Source organism: Anoplophora glabripennis, unplaced genomic scaffold (assembly GCF_000390285.2).
Source record: "Anoplophora glabripennis isolate ALB-LARVAE unplaced genomic scaffold, Agla_2.0 scaffold61, whole genome shotgun sequence".
Lineage (NCBI taxonomy): Eukaryota > Metazoa > Arthropoda > Insecta > Coleoptera > Cerambycidae > Anoplophora > Anoplophora glabripennis.
Genome location: NW_019416237.1, coordinates 1,084,405 through 1,098,902, shown reverse-complemented (window position 1 = coordinate 1,098,902; position 14,498 = coordinate 1,084,405). Strand labels below are relative to the sequence as shown.

Below are 14,498 nucleotides of genomic sequence, written 5' to 3'. Positions count from 1 at the left end.
CGTATTCGATGCAAAGTAGAGCAAAAAGTTGTCGGTATTTTATCAAAGGAAAGTCGTATCATTTTTAGGAGGTCATTTCAAATTTAAAATGAAATTGAACGTAAAATCTGAAACACCGCTGCATACGCACTGTGTTCTGGTAGTAGCTGTAGTAGCCCAGGTGCAGCGAGTGTACGAAGTGGTCGGTTATACGTCAAATACTAACCTAGCGAACTTGGTCGTAAATCAGAGAGCGCCTCCAAAAAACAAGTAAACAACAGGGGCATGTATAGAGGTAAAATGTAGTACATATGTGGAATTTAAAATTGATATTGGATTTATAATAAGTTACATTTAAAATAGATAGTTTATAGATATAATAAAGGAATTTTTGTAGGAACAAGGGTGGCATACGCTAACTGATCCCTTCATAATGTATAAATTATTCAATTTCTAAAACCCTTAAAAGTGTATTGCACTGGATTCCTTGACAGGCAATGATTTATTACTTTGCATCGATATGATCCTACTATAGCTAAGACAGGATTTTTATTGAAATTTCACTTTTTATCTTATAGAGTACAAGGAAAAATAAGTTCTTTCTGCCGAAAAGTACTACCGGAGCACTGGCTAAAGATTTACATAAATCAAGTTGTAGTTGTGTCTTTTATGAATTTATTTTATTTTTCTCGTGTCATCTCTTGTTCCACTTTTAAAGAGTTTTTATTTTGTTTTTGCATCTCAACGAGGATGACATGGCAAAGAGAGCCGCCGTGATGTGAAGTCTTCGTTTCTTAAATAAGCCCCTAGACATATGATACCTCGGGACACGCTATACATTGTAATATCTTTTTTTGAGCAATAAATACATCTGGTGCCAAAACAGAATTGCCATAGAAACACACACCTTACCTAAACCGGAATATCACTTGGGCGTAATATAAATTGATAGTTGATCCTTACCAAGACTTGGGTTTAAGCGTCTAAACAGCACAAACAATTTAATTCTGATATTAGTTTACTACAATGTTCTTTCCAATTCAAGCACTCATCTAATCTAAAGCCTAGAAAAGTTATCGCATTGTCTGTGTCTGACAAAGAGGTATTTTGCACTTTAAAATTATTTTAGAGCACTTTTTCTGATAGTTATGAAATCTGATAATTGATGTTTTAATAGCATTAAAATATAAATAATGAGCACCAAACTAATTACCTACTTCCTGGAGTTACATTTTTTCTCCGATGCCTCATGCGTTTTTTCTGATATAAGTAATGAAGTGTTATCAGAATACATAACAAGGCCGCCATCATTAACATAATGCGAAAGATCAATAGAATTGGCCCCAATATTAAAACCTGTGGTACCCCTGTGCATATTTCTCTATATTCCGAATTTACTCTTGGTAGAACCCAAGTGGGAACTAGTCAAACTACCGTATTGAAATCTTTAAATATGAAGACGCCCGGTCATCCATTACTCCTCTTACACAATAGTGAAACAGTTTTAACAACTTATTGTGGTCAACACAGTCGAAAGCCCTGGTGAGATCGCAAAATATCCCAACAGGGCTCTCTATCCTGCCTCCACATACTCGACAAGCCTCCCATATAGTAAAAATAAAGCTATGTCAGTTGATTTACCCACATGAAATCCATGCTGTCTCTGTCAAAATCTCATACTTAATGATGAATTTCAAGAGTCTGTCTTCAAAGCAGTATTCGAATATTTTAGAGAAACATGATGGAATCGACACTGGTCTGTAATTCTCTACAGGCCGTTACAAATTCACTTCCCACTACCGAGATCTCGAAAACAGTAAGAGATACAAACTAGCTTATATGGGGGCAAAGTTGCATAATCAGGGAACCAACATTATGCCTATAAAAAATCAAGGCTAATATGATTAGTTTTCGAAATATTTGAAAAAAAAACGAAATTTTGGAAATCAGCTTTTGTTTCAATTCAGCCTTGTTTGAGGTGATGCTGAAAAAAGAAGAACACTTTCTCATGACCACTTTTTGCCCTCTATCGAATAGCATAATCAATTTTTATATGTAATGTTTCCTCTTCAGGACCATCATCAACTTCGTTTTTTTAAATACGACCCTTGAAATTTTATTACATTTTTTGCAAGCCTTCATGACCCTCATACTGTACTGGCTCGGCCCGAACCAGATTCAGATGTTTTGTCTTGAAAAATTCATCTTCAGTGCATTTGTTTCAAATTTATCTAAATTTTTTTAGATTTCTTTGTTTATTGTATTATCGTACACTCTAAGTGTCGTTAGGCCCTGTGAAATCCATCTAGTTATTTAAACTATTACCACCACGTATTAAAATAAAAAATTATTATAGTTTTATTCCCGTGTCCATAGTAATTTCTAGGCTTTTCGAGTGCTCAAAATTCAAACAAATACCGATCTATATTTTCAGGATATTCATACAAATACATCTAACATGCTCTTTCACAGCTGCGGTTACAGATATAATAAATTACTTTAGATGCAAGGTTAATTTTAATAAGCTTTTTTTTTTACAGAAAAGACCCACCTACACAACATACAACCTTTACGATTATACAAATTTGAAAAACAGAAATTTTTATTTACACCTTGCTATATACAGATATAAATTTTCATTTTTTTGATTTTGCTGTGTTTTCTCCACGTCTCCTTTTATTTAAAGGATTTCTGGGATCGTAAATTTCAAACCAGTCATCATCTTTTGTATTTGCGTCCTTTGCCAAAGTTGGATTGTCATCCTGGAACTTCAGTTTGTGAGACAACCTAAAATGATAGTGCTCTAGATAAAAAAAAGAAGTTTTCATATTTATTAAGTATCACCATGTTTCTTCATTATCGATATCATCATCCTTTTTTTCTTCTTCCCTTTCTTCAGGTTCTTTTTCTTTAGCAGAGTGCAACTTTTTTTTGAACTTCTCTAATAAATCCAAAGTAAATTTTTCTCTGCCTGATCCTTTTTTGGGTAACTGCTCTTTTTTGTTTTTATATTTATCATACTCCTCTTTGTAAGCTTTGAATGTTTCACTTTTGACTTCCTCTTCTTTGACTTCCTGTGTTTTGATTTCTTCTTTTTTTAGTTTATTCTTGTGGTAGTCTTTTTTAAGGCTCTGTATTTCCTGTTTAATCTCTTCCCTAAAAATATTAAACACGTAACTTATATATTGTTTGATATAATTTTCATTATGTAAGTAATTAGATAATTTCTATCCAATACTAACTACTAACAAATAACAAACACTATATTTACTTTACTTACATTTTCTTTTTCCGTTCCAAGTCCCTATCTTTATGTAAGTAGTATTCAAGATCTTCGTCATCGTCTTTACTAGATACGGGTACAGATGAAACGTTATGTTTCTTATGAGTAGTTTTCAATTTTTTTCTAATATTTTCTAGTTGTTCTTCAGGATTTTCCGTTTCTTCATCTTCTTTGTCCGAAGAAGGAATTTCAGTTTGTGAACTTAATTTTGGATCATCTATACAAAAAAAAGAAAAGGATAATTTATGTGGAAGTATAAGAAACATGACAATTGACATGTTCGAAAAAAATTACCTAAGACATCGTGAGTTGATTTTCCTTTTTTTATATATTTTTCATTTTCTCTTGTTGATTCTTCTTCATCTTCTTCGGCTTCCTCACCAAAAGAAAGCAACTTGAAATTCCTTAAAAATTAACCGTATTTGGATTTCTTATAATTTTATTTGATAAATACATACTTTACACCAGCCTTTTTCTCTTTTTTTTTCTTCTCCTTGACTTCTATATCTTTTACGCGGGGTTCTATATCAGAAAAAGGGTTATGTAAAACCTCAGTTTTTAAAATTTTATGTGGATAAACTGGTCTTTCATCCTCAATTAGCCCATCTTCAAGTTTAAGCATATTGAATAAAGTGTCTCCAGTAACTTTTCCAAATAAAGAGTGTTTATTTTGCAACTCGGGTGTAGGGCCAAGAGTAAAAAAAAATTGAGATCCATTATCATCCTTATCTGAATTTGCCATAGCCAGCAAACCCCTCCTGGAGAACCGAAGTCGTTGATGAAATTCATCTTTAAATGGTTCTCCATAAATAGATTCGCCTCCTGTACCATCCCCATTTGGATCTCCTCCTTGCACAATAAAACCTTTTACCACTCTGTGAAAAATCGTATCGTTATAATAACCTTCTAAACAGAGCTGTATGAAATTTCTACATGTTTTTGGTGTTTCTTTTGCCCAGAGTTCTATGTCAATATCTCCCACTGTTGTTTTCAGTAAAACCTACAATGTATTTGTTATTAATTTCTTTTTATTTTTTTTTCTCTTACCTTTCCGGAGGTCTGGGGCTCCAATATATAAACATTACTCATAGTATTTTATTTTGTGCTCGTTTCTTATGGTATTTCTTGTTTTCTTTACAATAAATTATTTAATCTAAAATAAATTATAGGTTAGGAAAAGATTTACAAAAATTTACAGAAAACAATATGATCACGTTCAGTGATAAAGGATTTCGGTCTGCGAGTGCGTTCATTATGTTACACAAATATTAGCGTAAACACTATTGTTTAAAAATCGAATAATACATATTTTTATAGTTATTTGGAGATTTGAAGAGATGTTTTATTGTGATTTTAAATATATACTTAATTACTGTTTAATACAAATTAACCATAGTTGTGCAAAAAGCCAAACTTACAGCTGTATTGATGTGTATTGTAGAGCACACAATCAACTTTTTAAGAGTATCGTTAAATTATCACTTTTTGAATGCTAAGAATTAAAAATTAAAAAATTAATTGTAATTTTTAGTCTATTCTATTCTAATTTTTACTTTATTCTATTCGTCGATTTATGTGACAATTTATAATTTTATTTCTTTCTCAAGAAATGAACTGGAATTTTTAAATTTATATCCTAATACCTATTTAACAATGAATCAAATAACAATATTAATTAAAATAACATCCACTCTGTATATTCAATGTAGAAGTTAATATGTAATAGGAAATTTCTTACAAAAATTAAATAAATACTTATTTGTTTTATTATACTTATTTACTGATACAGAAAATACAACGATTCAGCTATATTCAAAGGTTATGATTACTTTAACAATCTGAAATCGATAGAAATGTACTTTTTATCCTCTCACGGTTATCATTTAATTGGTTATTTACATTAGCTAGAAATAAAATGTTAATGAAGCTAGGAACAACATATACAAATATTGAATAATCTTGATAGTCGTGCTTTATATTTTCTATTTTGAGAGCCGCAGACAATAAAATTGGGACTGAAACGGAGCATATTTACGAATCTCGTCTTAGCGAGATAATAACAAATAGTTTACAACTGACGATAAGATTTTCTTAATATTTGCGTACTTAGATGTTGTGTAGACAGTTCAATTTTAACATTGAAATAATTTTCTGAGTGTATTGGCAGATAAGTTCAAGTGAAGATGATTGACAGAATTACGGAATCGATCGAAGGTGAGCTTGTAACTCGCATCTAATTAATCCCTTTGTTTGAATTTTTGTGGCACTGAATTTTTACAATGTGCAACCTTAACAGACTTGTCGTGCATGTATTTCAGAGACACAGGTTTGTTTCGAGCCTATTATTATATCCATTATCTCGTTCTTGAATTAAATATAATGTGGAGCTGTGGACTAATAATTTATCCACGTTTAAAAAATTCTGTCTAGGTTATTTACCCGGGAAATGCTAACCAAAATAAAAATAAATAAATTTTTTTTATCCGCACGCGCACAAATTTTTATGAGAGTTAGATTCCAGTTTTTGTATTAGAACATTTATTAATTGAATGTGCTTTTATAACACTAAGGTTCATTTGTACTATTATTATTTAAATTTTAAGTTAAGTACCTACCTAAGTATGTTTAAACTGCAAATTAATTTTCAGAAAAGATTTTTTAGTTATAAAGAAGTACAAGTAGTAGGTATTGGTGCAATAACTGGCCTAAAATAATTTAAGTCAAATAAATATTTTTAGAAACAGTATGTACCTATTTGTATTTACTATTCATTGTCAATAATGTCAATGAGATACTATCAATATATTAAAACATCATTCGTTTTCTAAGAAAACCCGGAATAATGAAGAATTTTAATAATCAGTGGGCTTAAATTAACTGTAAACTAATTTTCATAATTGCTACCTTGGAGTATACAAAAGTTTACTAGAAAGTTTAAAATAGATTTGCTTTCTCCAAAGAAGCATTGAAAACATGTGGAACACATAGAATTGATAATTAAATTAATTACAGTTTAAAATTTAAGCGTTGGTACTTAGGGCAATGCATGTTTAACAAAAAGGGAATATGTATAATGTATAGGATGTTTTTATTTAAAATGAGATTCGAAATGAAAGAATAATACCGTTTAAACACGGGAACAATACATATTTAAGTAATACAATTAACTTTTGTGTACAATTTTAAATTTGTTCTGTTAAAATTTAGACACCGATTAAATAATATCACTCTGTGAATGATATGAATCATTCATATATAGAAATATTTGTTTATAAACTAAATATATTTATTACTTTTAAAACTACATAGGTAGTTGATATTCTCAACACCGTGCTTGTTTTTTCAAACACTTGTTCCAATTTTTGTTTGGCGGCTTTTAACAAATTCACTACAAACTTTGATATTTAATATTGTAAATAAAATAGCATTTATCGATGTTATAATCAGGTGATTCTTATTAAAAATCATCAATATCAATATGTAGTATATTATAATACAGGTATACAGTTTTTAAATTTAATATCATAAAACAATATAAATAAATGTTTGATATAACACTCAAATAATAAGGGAAAATAACGATAGTCGCTATCGCAATAACAAATAAGTAATTGTGTGAAACTGTATTTATTATTTAGAAAGCCAATTCAATGCGGTAAGAAAAATAGAAATTAAAGCATTTAATATCTTTTATTGCTTATAGGGTGTTCTACAAAAGTTGTGACCACAAAACATGCGGTCCGATAAACATTTTTTAAAATTACTAAAACTGTTTTAGCTAGAGACGTCTTATTTGGTACACGTATCATATTTTTTTGGGTTCTCTATTTAGACCACCTAATTATTTATACACCAATTACTACAATTTCTAATATAGAATACCTACTTTTCTAAAGAATTTATGAGCCCTGTGAAATTTTTATGTTTCCTATGATTTCCTGATTCTAATTTTATTCTATTCAGCATATTGGATGTATTTGGGATTGAATGAAAAAATTATTAATTTATTTCATATTAAATAAACTTTGACGATTGATTTGAAAAGGCAATAGTGTTGAGAAACCGCATAAGTTTTTATTTAACCACATTGCTCTTAGGAATTGCAAAATCTTATTTGCATGTCACTAATGTCAGTTACCCTCAATAATACGATTTGACTAATAAAAATTCCGCTAATTTAATACCTAAATCACTATAACTTTATAATGCATTAATAAATGAATAAAACTTTGTTACCCCCATATTCTGATAAGGTATCATTGCTATTATTGGTACATTACGTTGTTACAATATTCCGCTGTTAATATTTCTGAAATTGATATTAATTTAATTTGAATTGTATTACTGACATTTTTATTTAAAAAAAGTAAGGGTGAATTAAAAATCTGTCGGTCTTTTAGGTTTAAAAGCTTAACAAGGCACATATTTTTTTTTGGCAGCCACACATTAACGATAAATTCTAAAGCTTTATTTGTACGGGGTGGAAGATTATTTAAGCCATGCGTTTGTAAAAAATCATAGCGATATTTAAATGTACATTGTTATTTGAGAAATATATTTCGTCCGTCTCGCGGAGATCACTATACAGGCTGTTACAAATTCGCTTAAATGTAGCTTAAATGGGGACAAATTTGCATAATCAGGGGACCAACATTTTGGAAATCCGATTTTGTTTCATTTCAGCCCTGTTTCAGGTAATATTGAAAAAAAAGAGTAATTTCACTTGACAACTTTTTGCCCTCTATCTAATGGCATAATTTTTATATGTAACGTTACGTCTCTCCAGGACCATCATCAACTTCTTTCTTTTTTAAAATACAACCCTGGACATTTTATTACAATTTTTTGCTGGCCTTCGTGACCCCCAATACTGTATTGTTTCGTTCCTTTATCTAAATTTTTTATTTAGATTTCGATGTTCATTGAATTATCGTATACTCTAAGTGTCGTTAGACCCTGTGAAATCCACCTATATAGTTATTTAAAATTTCACCATCACACGTTACAATAAAACATTATACTCTGTATCTCCGCCACTGGAACATCATAATTTGAGGAAAAGCTCTCAGATTTTGGACAATGTTTACATAAATAGATGTGCCCAATTTCAAATTATTTGACTTACTAGTTTTTAAATGATTTAAAAAAATTAAAAATATTTTTTGAAGTTAACACCCTGTATCTTTTTAACGAAGCGTCCTTAAAATTCACCAAAGAATACGAGGTTTCGTTTTTGGTTATCATTTGTGAATCACCCTGTATATTGATTTGAAACAAAAATAATGTCTCAGACATTAAGATTTGGAATTATTTGAAGCGTTGTATTAAATGTTTTTGGACATTAATGTTCTAGACTGATGCTAAGGACAAATACAAAATAACGTGACGTTCCATTCATGTATGTACCTATTCTAATTAAAACCAGTATTCAAACGAATGTCTGAAGTAACTAAAAATAACTCATAGGTAGTTCAAATTTTCCTTCAAAATGTTGTTTTTATTGTATTTGAGATGCTATCAAAGTAAAATTGAGAGTGTAACAGTAAAAAAAATTTCAGGCTCGATATCAATGATGAACTCGGCTCTTTCTAATCTGCACAATTATTTTTAATTGATATTGTTTAATCCCTAAGTAAATATTTACGCAATATATGTACCATATCTATATCTTAGATCCATTGAATAAAAAATAACTATGTTCATCGAGTTAATTTGGGTTGATTAAAACGACTGACAGTTTGTCTAAGAAGGTTATGTGTCGATAACACTTCAAATTTTGAAACAGTAATAGACCGGGACCACGTGACAGAAAAAAGAAAAAAATTTTTTTACAAGCTGTCATTGGAAAGGAAACCTTTTTTATCACATGGTCCCCTAAGAAGAAATATATAACGATAGTGAATATTGTATATCAATTCTATAGATTAGACTATAGTTAAAGGATTAAATGACGATTAAATGCATTATAATTCAATTCATTCATTTATTTGATATCAATTTTTACATGGTGGTTCAGGGTTCAGGATTTAATTGGAGAACTTTAGCAGGTGATGGGACAAAATGTTTAATATGCGCAACGCTTCATTTTCGAGATACAGGATGTTGAAATAAAAAAACATCACATTTTCTGAAATATCGTACCTAATGTGTTTTTTATTTTATTATAAGATTTTTTTATTTTTGATTTATTTTATTTATGTGGTAAACACATTTTTTTATAAAAAAATCATAATAATTAATTTAAGCAGTTCCTATGAATATGGAAAAGGGGATATCTGACAAAAACAACAGCAGTTTTGCACTGTACTGGAATAGCTGTACTATTTTATTCAAACCGCGTTGCTCTAACTGTATCATTAGTGGAGATATCCAATTGAATTAATTGTAATGTTACATTTCTATATTGTATAATAAATATTATTAGATTAAATGATTAATGTAATTAATTAATTTATTGTTATTACTATGGGGTTTTTAAAGCTTATACGATTTGTTATTCAATATTGTTGTGAAAGGTTCGAGGACTTAAGGTCTTTTGTTGAAAGATTTCATCGGCAATATATTGGAGTAAATATTTTTTTTTTGCGATTGATTCTAATGTCGGGGCCTTAGGCCCGGTCCTATTAGGCCTTTGCGTAAAGACGGCCCTGCAGCTGTTACAAATTTCGAAAAAGATAGTTCTGGTGAAAATAGTACCATTTCGTTGTGCTCGAACTACCTCGCTCTTGTTGCTCTAGTTGCGGATATATCTACCTTAATTGCACCAGTTGCTGTAGGTGCCAGCGCCTGTAGTGCCGAATTTAATTAGTTTAAGCAGATTGCAGGAATTTTGGAAAACGGGTTCTGGTGGAAATAGCAGCAACAAAAAGATTGTTTCGCTCATAGCTGGGAACAGCGAGAATTAGATTTTTAAATTTAAGCGTTCTGCGTTTTATGCATACACTGGTGAAGTGTTTTTCATACTTCAACCCATGACGACAACCTTCACAACCTACAATGCCCACTTGAATCAATTCGAGGACAATTCAAACTGTGTACATAATTACCAAATTATATTCAATTTAATCGGATATATTTAGATGCTTCCTTTTGTACTTAACACTACCGATTGAGGGCTTTCCGTTCATTTCAACAAGCCGTGTTCATTTTAAATGTTTCCTCGCTAGCAAGAATTCTCCTGGAATGTGCTGGAAGGTGTTCGACAAGGGAAATAGAACATTCTGACTCAACTAATTAATTATATAAGTATACACGATTGCTTGTCGTAATTTGGTTCAACATGTACGCACCGAGAAAACACTGAACATATTGATACAGGGTGTATGTAAAAAGTGTATAAAAAACAAAATAAACAAATTAAAGGCAAAGTGTACTCCAAAAAAATAAAAATGAATTCTTACGAACATATGTAACCTACGTCTGAAAACGATTCAGTTTTGAAATAAAGGGTACTAGTTTTCGTGAAAAATATCTGTTTTTATTTATATCTTCCAATCAGGTTCACCAAAATAAGTTGTAAGAGATAGACGAAACAAAGGCTGTCGTTTTTCGCGTTTGTTGACTTAACAGTAGAACTCAATTGTTCAATTAATTACAAAATATCATAGAGGAGGCGAGAAGTCGGAAAATGGCAGCATATTTTCTTAAATTTATGGGTTTAATATCTACACCAATTTAAATTTCATACAGGGCGATATGGTATCTATTGGACGATTTGGCGATGATAAATGAGCTAATTCAAAGGTGGAGATATAGGTACAATAACATTTTCGGAGAGAGCGAGGTAAATTAAGAAAAAACTATTATCTTTTTTCCATAGGACGCAGCGTTTTCGAGAAAAGTGCAAAATGTGATTTTAAAACCATTCTTGACAGTATGATCAGAAGACCAGAAAACTTGATGACACTTCTTATAAAACAAAATTTGACTTTTTGTCTCAATAAATGATTATTATTAATATCTTCGGAAAAGAAATATAGAATATTTAAATTTTACGAGATAATTTTTGTAGTGTGTTCCTATAAAATTATTTTGTCTTTGTTTTCATAAGTAAAAATGATTCATTATTAATAAAGCTCGGGGTTTTCGTCGGCTAGTCGCCGTAAACAAATAAATAAACAGGTTAAAGGTTAGATCTACTTTGGTCTTTATTGTTTGCTTTTGTTACAAAGTTATTTAATAACAGATACCATTGTACGCCAATGCAGAAATGACAGACATACATTTTATATATGGACGTGCTAATCAAATTACTGATCATAGCGTTAAATGCACTTGGGCAGAAAATGGTGTGTATTAGTGTACTGATGGTTTCTGGTAAATAAGCCCCCACGAGTGGTTTGACGTATGAACACCCTCTAGGTCTAGGTGGACCCGCAGTGGTCTTTGCATTGAATTCTGAAATTTTACCTCCTCGAAAAACATCCATCTTGGAATGGTGGCCATTTCGGAAGGGTTATCGACCTGTAACTAAGTTTAGTAAATCATGGAAATGTTTTATTTTCCAAAAATTCGGAATTGAGTTGACAAATTTTCGTGTGCTTGTTCGCTGTCGGCGGTACTTATATCAGCGGGCGGTAGTGTACTTTCCCAGCATCGTCTACTACTGCTTGGCAGCAATCGAGCCTTCACATCGTAGGGAAATTTTGGGAAAATTTCAAAACATAGGTGAAATTTTAGTTTCTCGCTCTGCACCTTCCGATGTGCATAGTGGGTCGTATGTGATCCCTTACGTATGATTACATACTTTTGGTGGTATTTGTGCCCCGTGAATGGGTTTTGGAAGGTTTCATGAACTGAATTGGAAACTGGAGTGAATTTTCCAATACGGACTCGAAGAATAGGTCGGAAAAAGTAAACTCTTACTAGATATATTTACTAATGCTTATATGTATTATTAAACAGAAATTTGCGTTTGGAAAAATAATTATCTGGAATTCTAGTAACAACCATACCATTCCAGTTCTCCCAAATATTTTGACACAAGAATAAATATTCTATTGGTCTATTCAAAATAAATTTGAATATTTGTTCAGCACAACACAAAATAGCGCGATTAAAGTATTACACGATTTCCTAAGTCGGTGTGGAGGTACCAATTTTTGGGATATCGTTACCTACTCAGTGAGAACACGAACGTTAAAATTACGTTTTTTAATACCTTAACCTTTAGTCAACAATATGAGTATTTCTAATTTATTACATGATCTTGCAAATCGTATTTTCGGCATACTTAAATTTGTATTATAAACAAACTGACGGTCTTGGAATGGGTAATCCATTAGCACCTTTACTCTAGAATATGGTATTTGAGTATTTGGAATAGATTTTTTTTTTCGAATGTAAATATTCATAAAAATAGAATTTGGTATTGGTACAGATATGCCTATGATATACTAATGTGTTGAAATAGTAATTAGGTTGAATTGAATGAGCTAAAAATAATAGTTTAATTATAATAATTTTCAAGTTAATATTAAATTTACTTTGGAACATTTTCAAAACTTAATAATTCACAAAAATTTCACTGTAAATGACACTTTAAAATAACTATATTTACTGCAAGAACACCTTAATATTTTGAAATAATATATGCAAGATGGTGCACCACCCCATTTCAGCAGGGCAGTAAGGGCTTATTTGCCAGTAATGGGTTAAGGCAGTAAATATAGGTATTTACCCCCATATAAAGTGCATCAATGATATATGGTCCCACTAACTAACTACTTCCAATTATTCCCATTAATGATAAATTTTTGTTGGTGTTTTGTCTCAATAATAGCATGGGAGTTTTCGTCACTTCAAATATGCGAATTCTATTTGGAAAGCGGTTGGGGTAAATTCGAACAGCTTCAGAACATTCTGCAAGTTCATATATAGTTCATAGTATAGCTAAAATCCTCCATAATATCGAATCAACAAATGATGTCAAAATGATTTATTACAAAAATCTAAACTGCTAATTCATACATACTTGTTGACAATCATCCCAATTTCCGAAGAAACCAGATTTTTACAAAAATGTTAATATCGCACTTTTGATACAATAAATTATGCTGTTAATAAAATTCGATTTTCTCAATAATCGGTACCAGATATCGACCGATATATGGTATACCTTTTTTTAGCAAAGTGAGAGAGGAATAGACTATGAAAGAAAAATGCCAAATTTGGCAACGCTGTTAAATATGTATAAATTTAAATGGATAATTTCGTCTGCTCCTGTATAATCCAGGCATATTAACTATCAGTTTAAACTTGGAAATGAGTTACTTTAATTGCCCAAATTTCATTGTTGTCATGGTATCGACTTCGAAGTTACAATTGGAATTTGTTTCTCAAACTTCTTTCTTTGAAGGCGAATAACTCCATAACGAAGCCTGATAGGATTTTTTTTATGAAGTACCACAACTATTTTGACCTCCCATGTATATCCCTTCATTTTTGACATGACCTTCCCAGACACCCTGTATATTTTCAATCAATTCAAGCAATGCTGCTTTTGACACATCGTTGTGTTACATCCCGTACAACAGCAAATCTTGAAAAAAAAAATATATTGAAGGTGAGCTTCATAATGGTTTTCTTGTTTCAGAGTTTCCATTGCAGGGTCAGGGCAACTACATAAAAAAACCCAGGACTTTAAAAGGTCCCTTTCGAGTCATTCGACTATGTATCCTTGGCATATTTACCCCGGCATTGCTATTGGGCCTTCCCCTGTATATGAGGTATCGGGTCTACGGTCATCAACTTTACCCTCTTGCCATGTCAGATATGAGAATGTTAGACAGCAAGGTTTCCACCACTTGGTGCCAGGTAAGTTTCCTAAATATGTTAGCACATCAAGCATATGGTGTTGGTGTTAACTAAGAAAAGATCTAAAGTAGGTACCTACATTTAAAGCACTGCCAAGCTGATATATTTAATAAAAGTGGCGAGATTTTTTTATAAACAATATTTAGTTCCTTCTTAATAATAATTCGAAATCAAAATTCCTTTTCGGATCCATATAAGCTCCAAAAGCTGCAAATTTTTGTGATAAATAAACTTGAAATCAATCGGCACACATAATAAATAAAATTGAAGTTATCTTTTATCAAGAATATTTTTATAGTCGCTCGTTAAGCAATTTATCAATTTTTTTCTCTTTATTTGATTATTTTATCATTAGCAAAAATAAAAATATAATAATAATAATAATAATAATAATAATAATAATAATAGAGTGTTATCTTAT

At 30.9% G+C, this 14,498-nt stretch overlaps 2 protein-coding genes across 4 annotated transcripts in view; one reads left to right on the top strand and one right to left on the bottom strand.

The window, feature by feature from the left end:
• Window positions 1–2,561: 2,561 nt before the first annotated feature.
• On the bottom strand, window positions 2,562–4,425 carry LOC108917718 (peptidyl-prolyl cis-trans isomerase CWC27 homolog). Its single transcript, XM_018724460.1, has 6 exons — window positions 4,310–4,425; window positions 3,721–4,262; window positions 3,557–3,666; window positions 3,260–3,479; window positions 2,824–3,135; window positions 2,562–2,766 (listed from the first exon to the last, which is right to left on the bottom strand). Exons 1-6 carry the CDS (start codon window positions 4,349–4,351, stop codon window positions 2,616–2,618), a joined length of 1,377 nt encoding a protein of 458 aa, XP_018579976.1. The 5' UTR covers window positions 4,352–4,425; the 3' UTR covers window positions 2,562–2,615.
• Window positions 4,426–5,290: 865 nt separating this feature from the next.
• LOC108917716 overlaps window positions 5,291–14,498 on the top strand; it is a 30,242-nt gene continuing 21,034 nt past the window's right edge. For 2 of the 3 annotated variants that reach the window (XM_018724457.2, XM_018724456.2), the window contains exons 1-2: window positions 5,291–5,476; window positions 13,857–14,077. In XM_018724457.2, coding sequence (XP_018579973.1) covers window positions 5,446–5,476; window positions 13,857–14,077 — 252 coding nt within the window. In that variant the 5' untranslated portion in view covers window positions 5,291–5,445. The remainder of the gene's footprint in view (window positions 5,477–13,856; window positions 14,078–14,498) is intronic. The other variant, XM_018724458.2, reaches the window with a different exon arrangement.

What these genes read in the sequence shown, in the direction of transcription:
- LOC108917718 (XM_018724460.1), bottom strand. Translation starts at nt 4,351, where the DNA reads ATGAGTAATGTTTATATATTGGAGCCCCAGACCTCCGGAAAG. An exon ending in GAGAAAAAGGCTGGTGTAAA is followed by an intron (nt 3,667 to 3,720) that starts GTATGTATTTAT and finishes TTAATTTTTAAG; the next exon opens with GAATTTCAAGTTGCTTTCTT. An exon ending in ATCAACTCACGATGTCTTAG is followed by an intron (nt 3,480 to 3,556) that starts GTAATTTTTTTC and finishes TTTTTTGTATAG; the next exon opens with ATGATCCAAAATTAAGTTCA.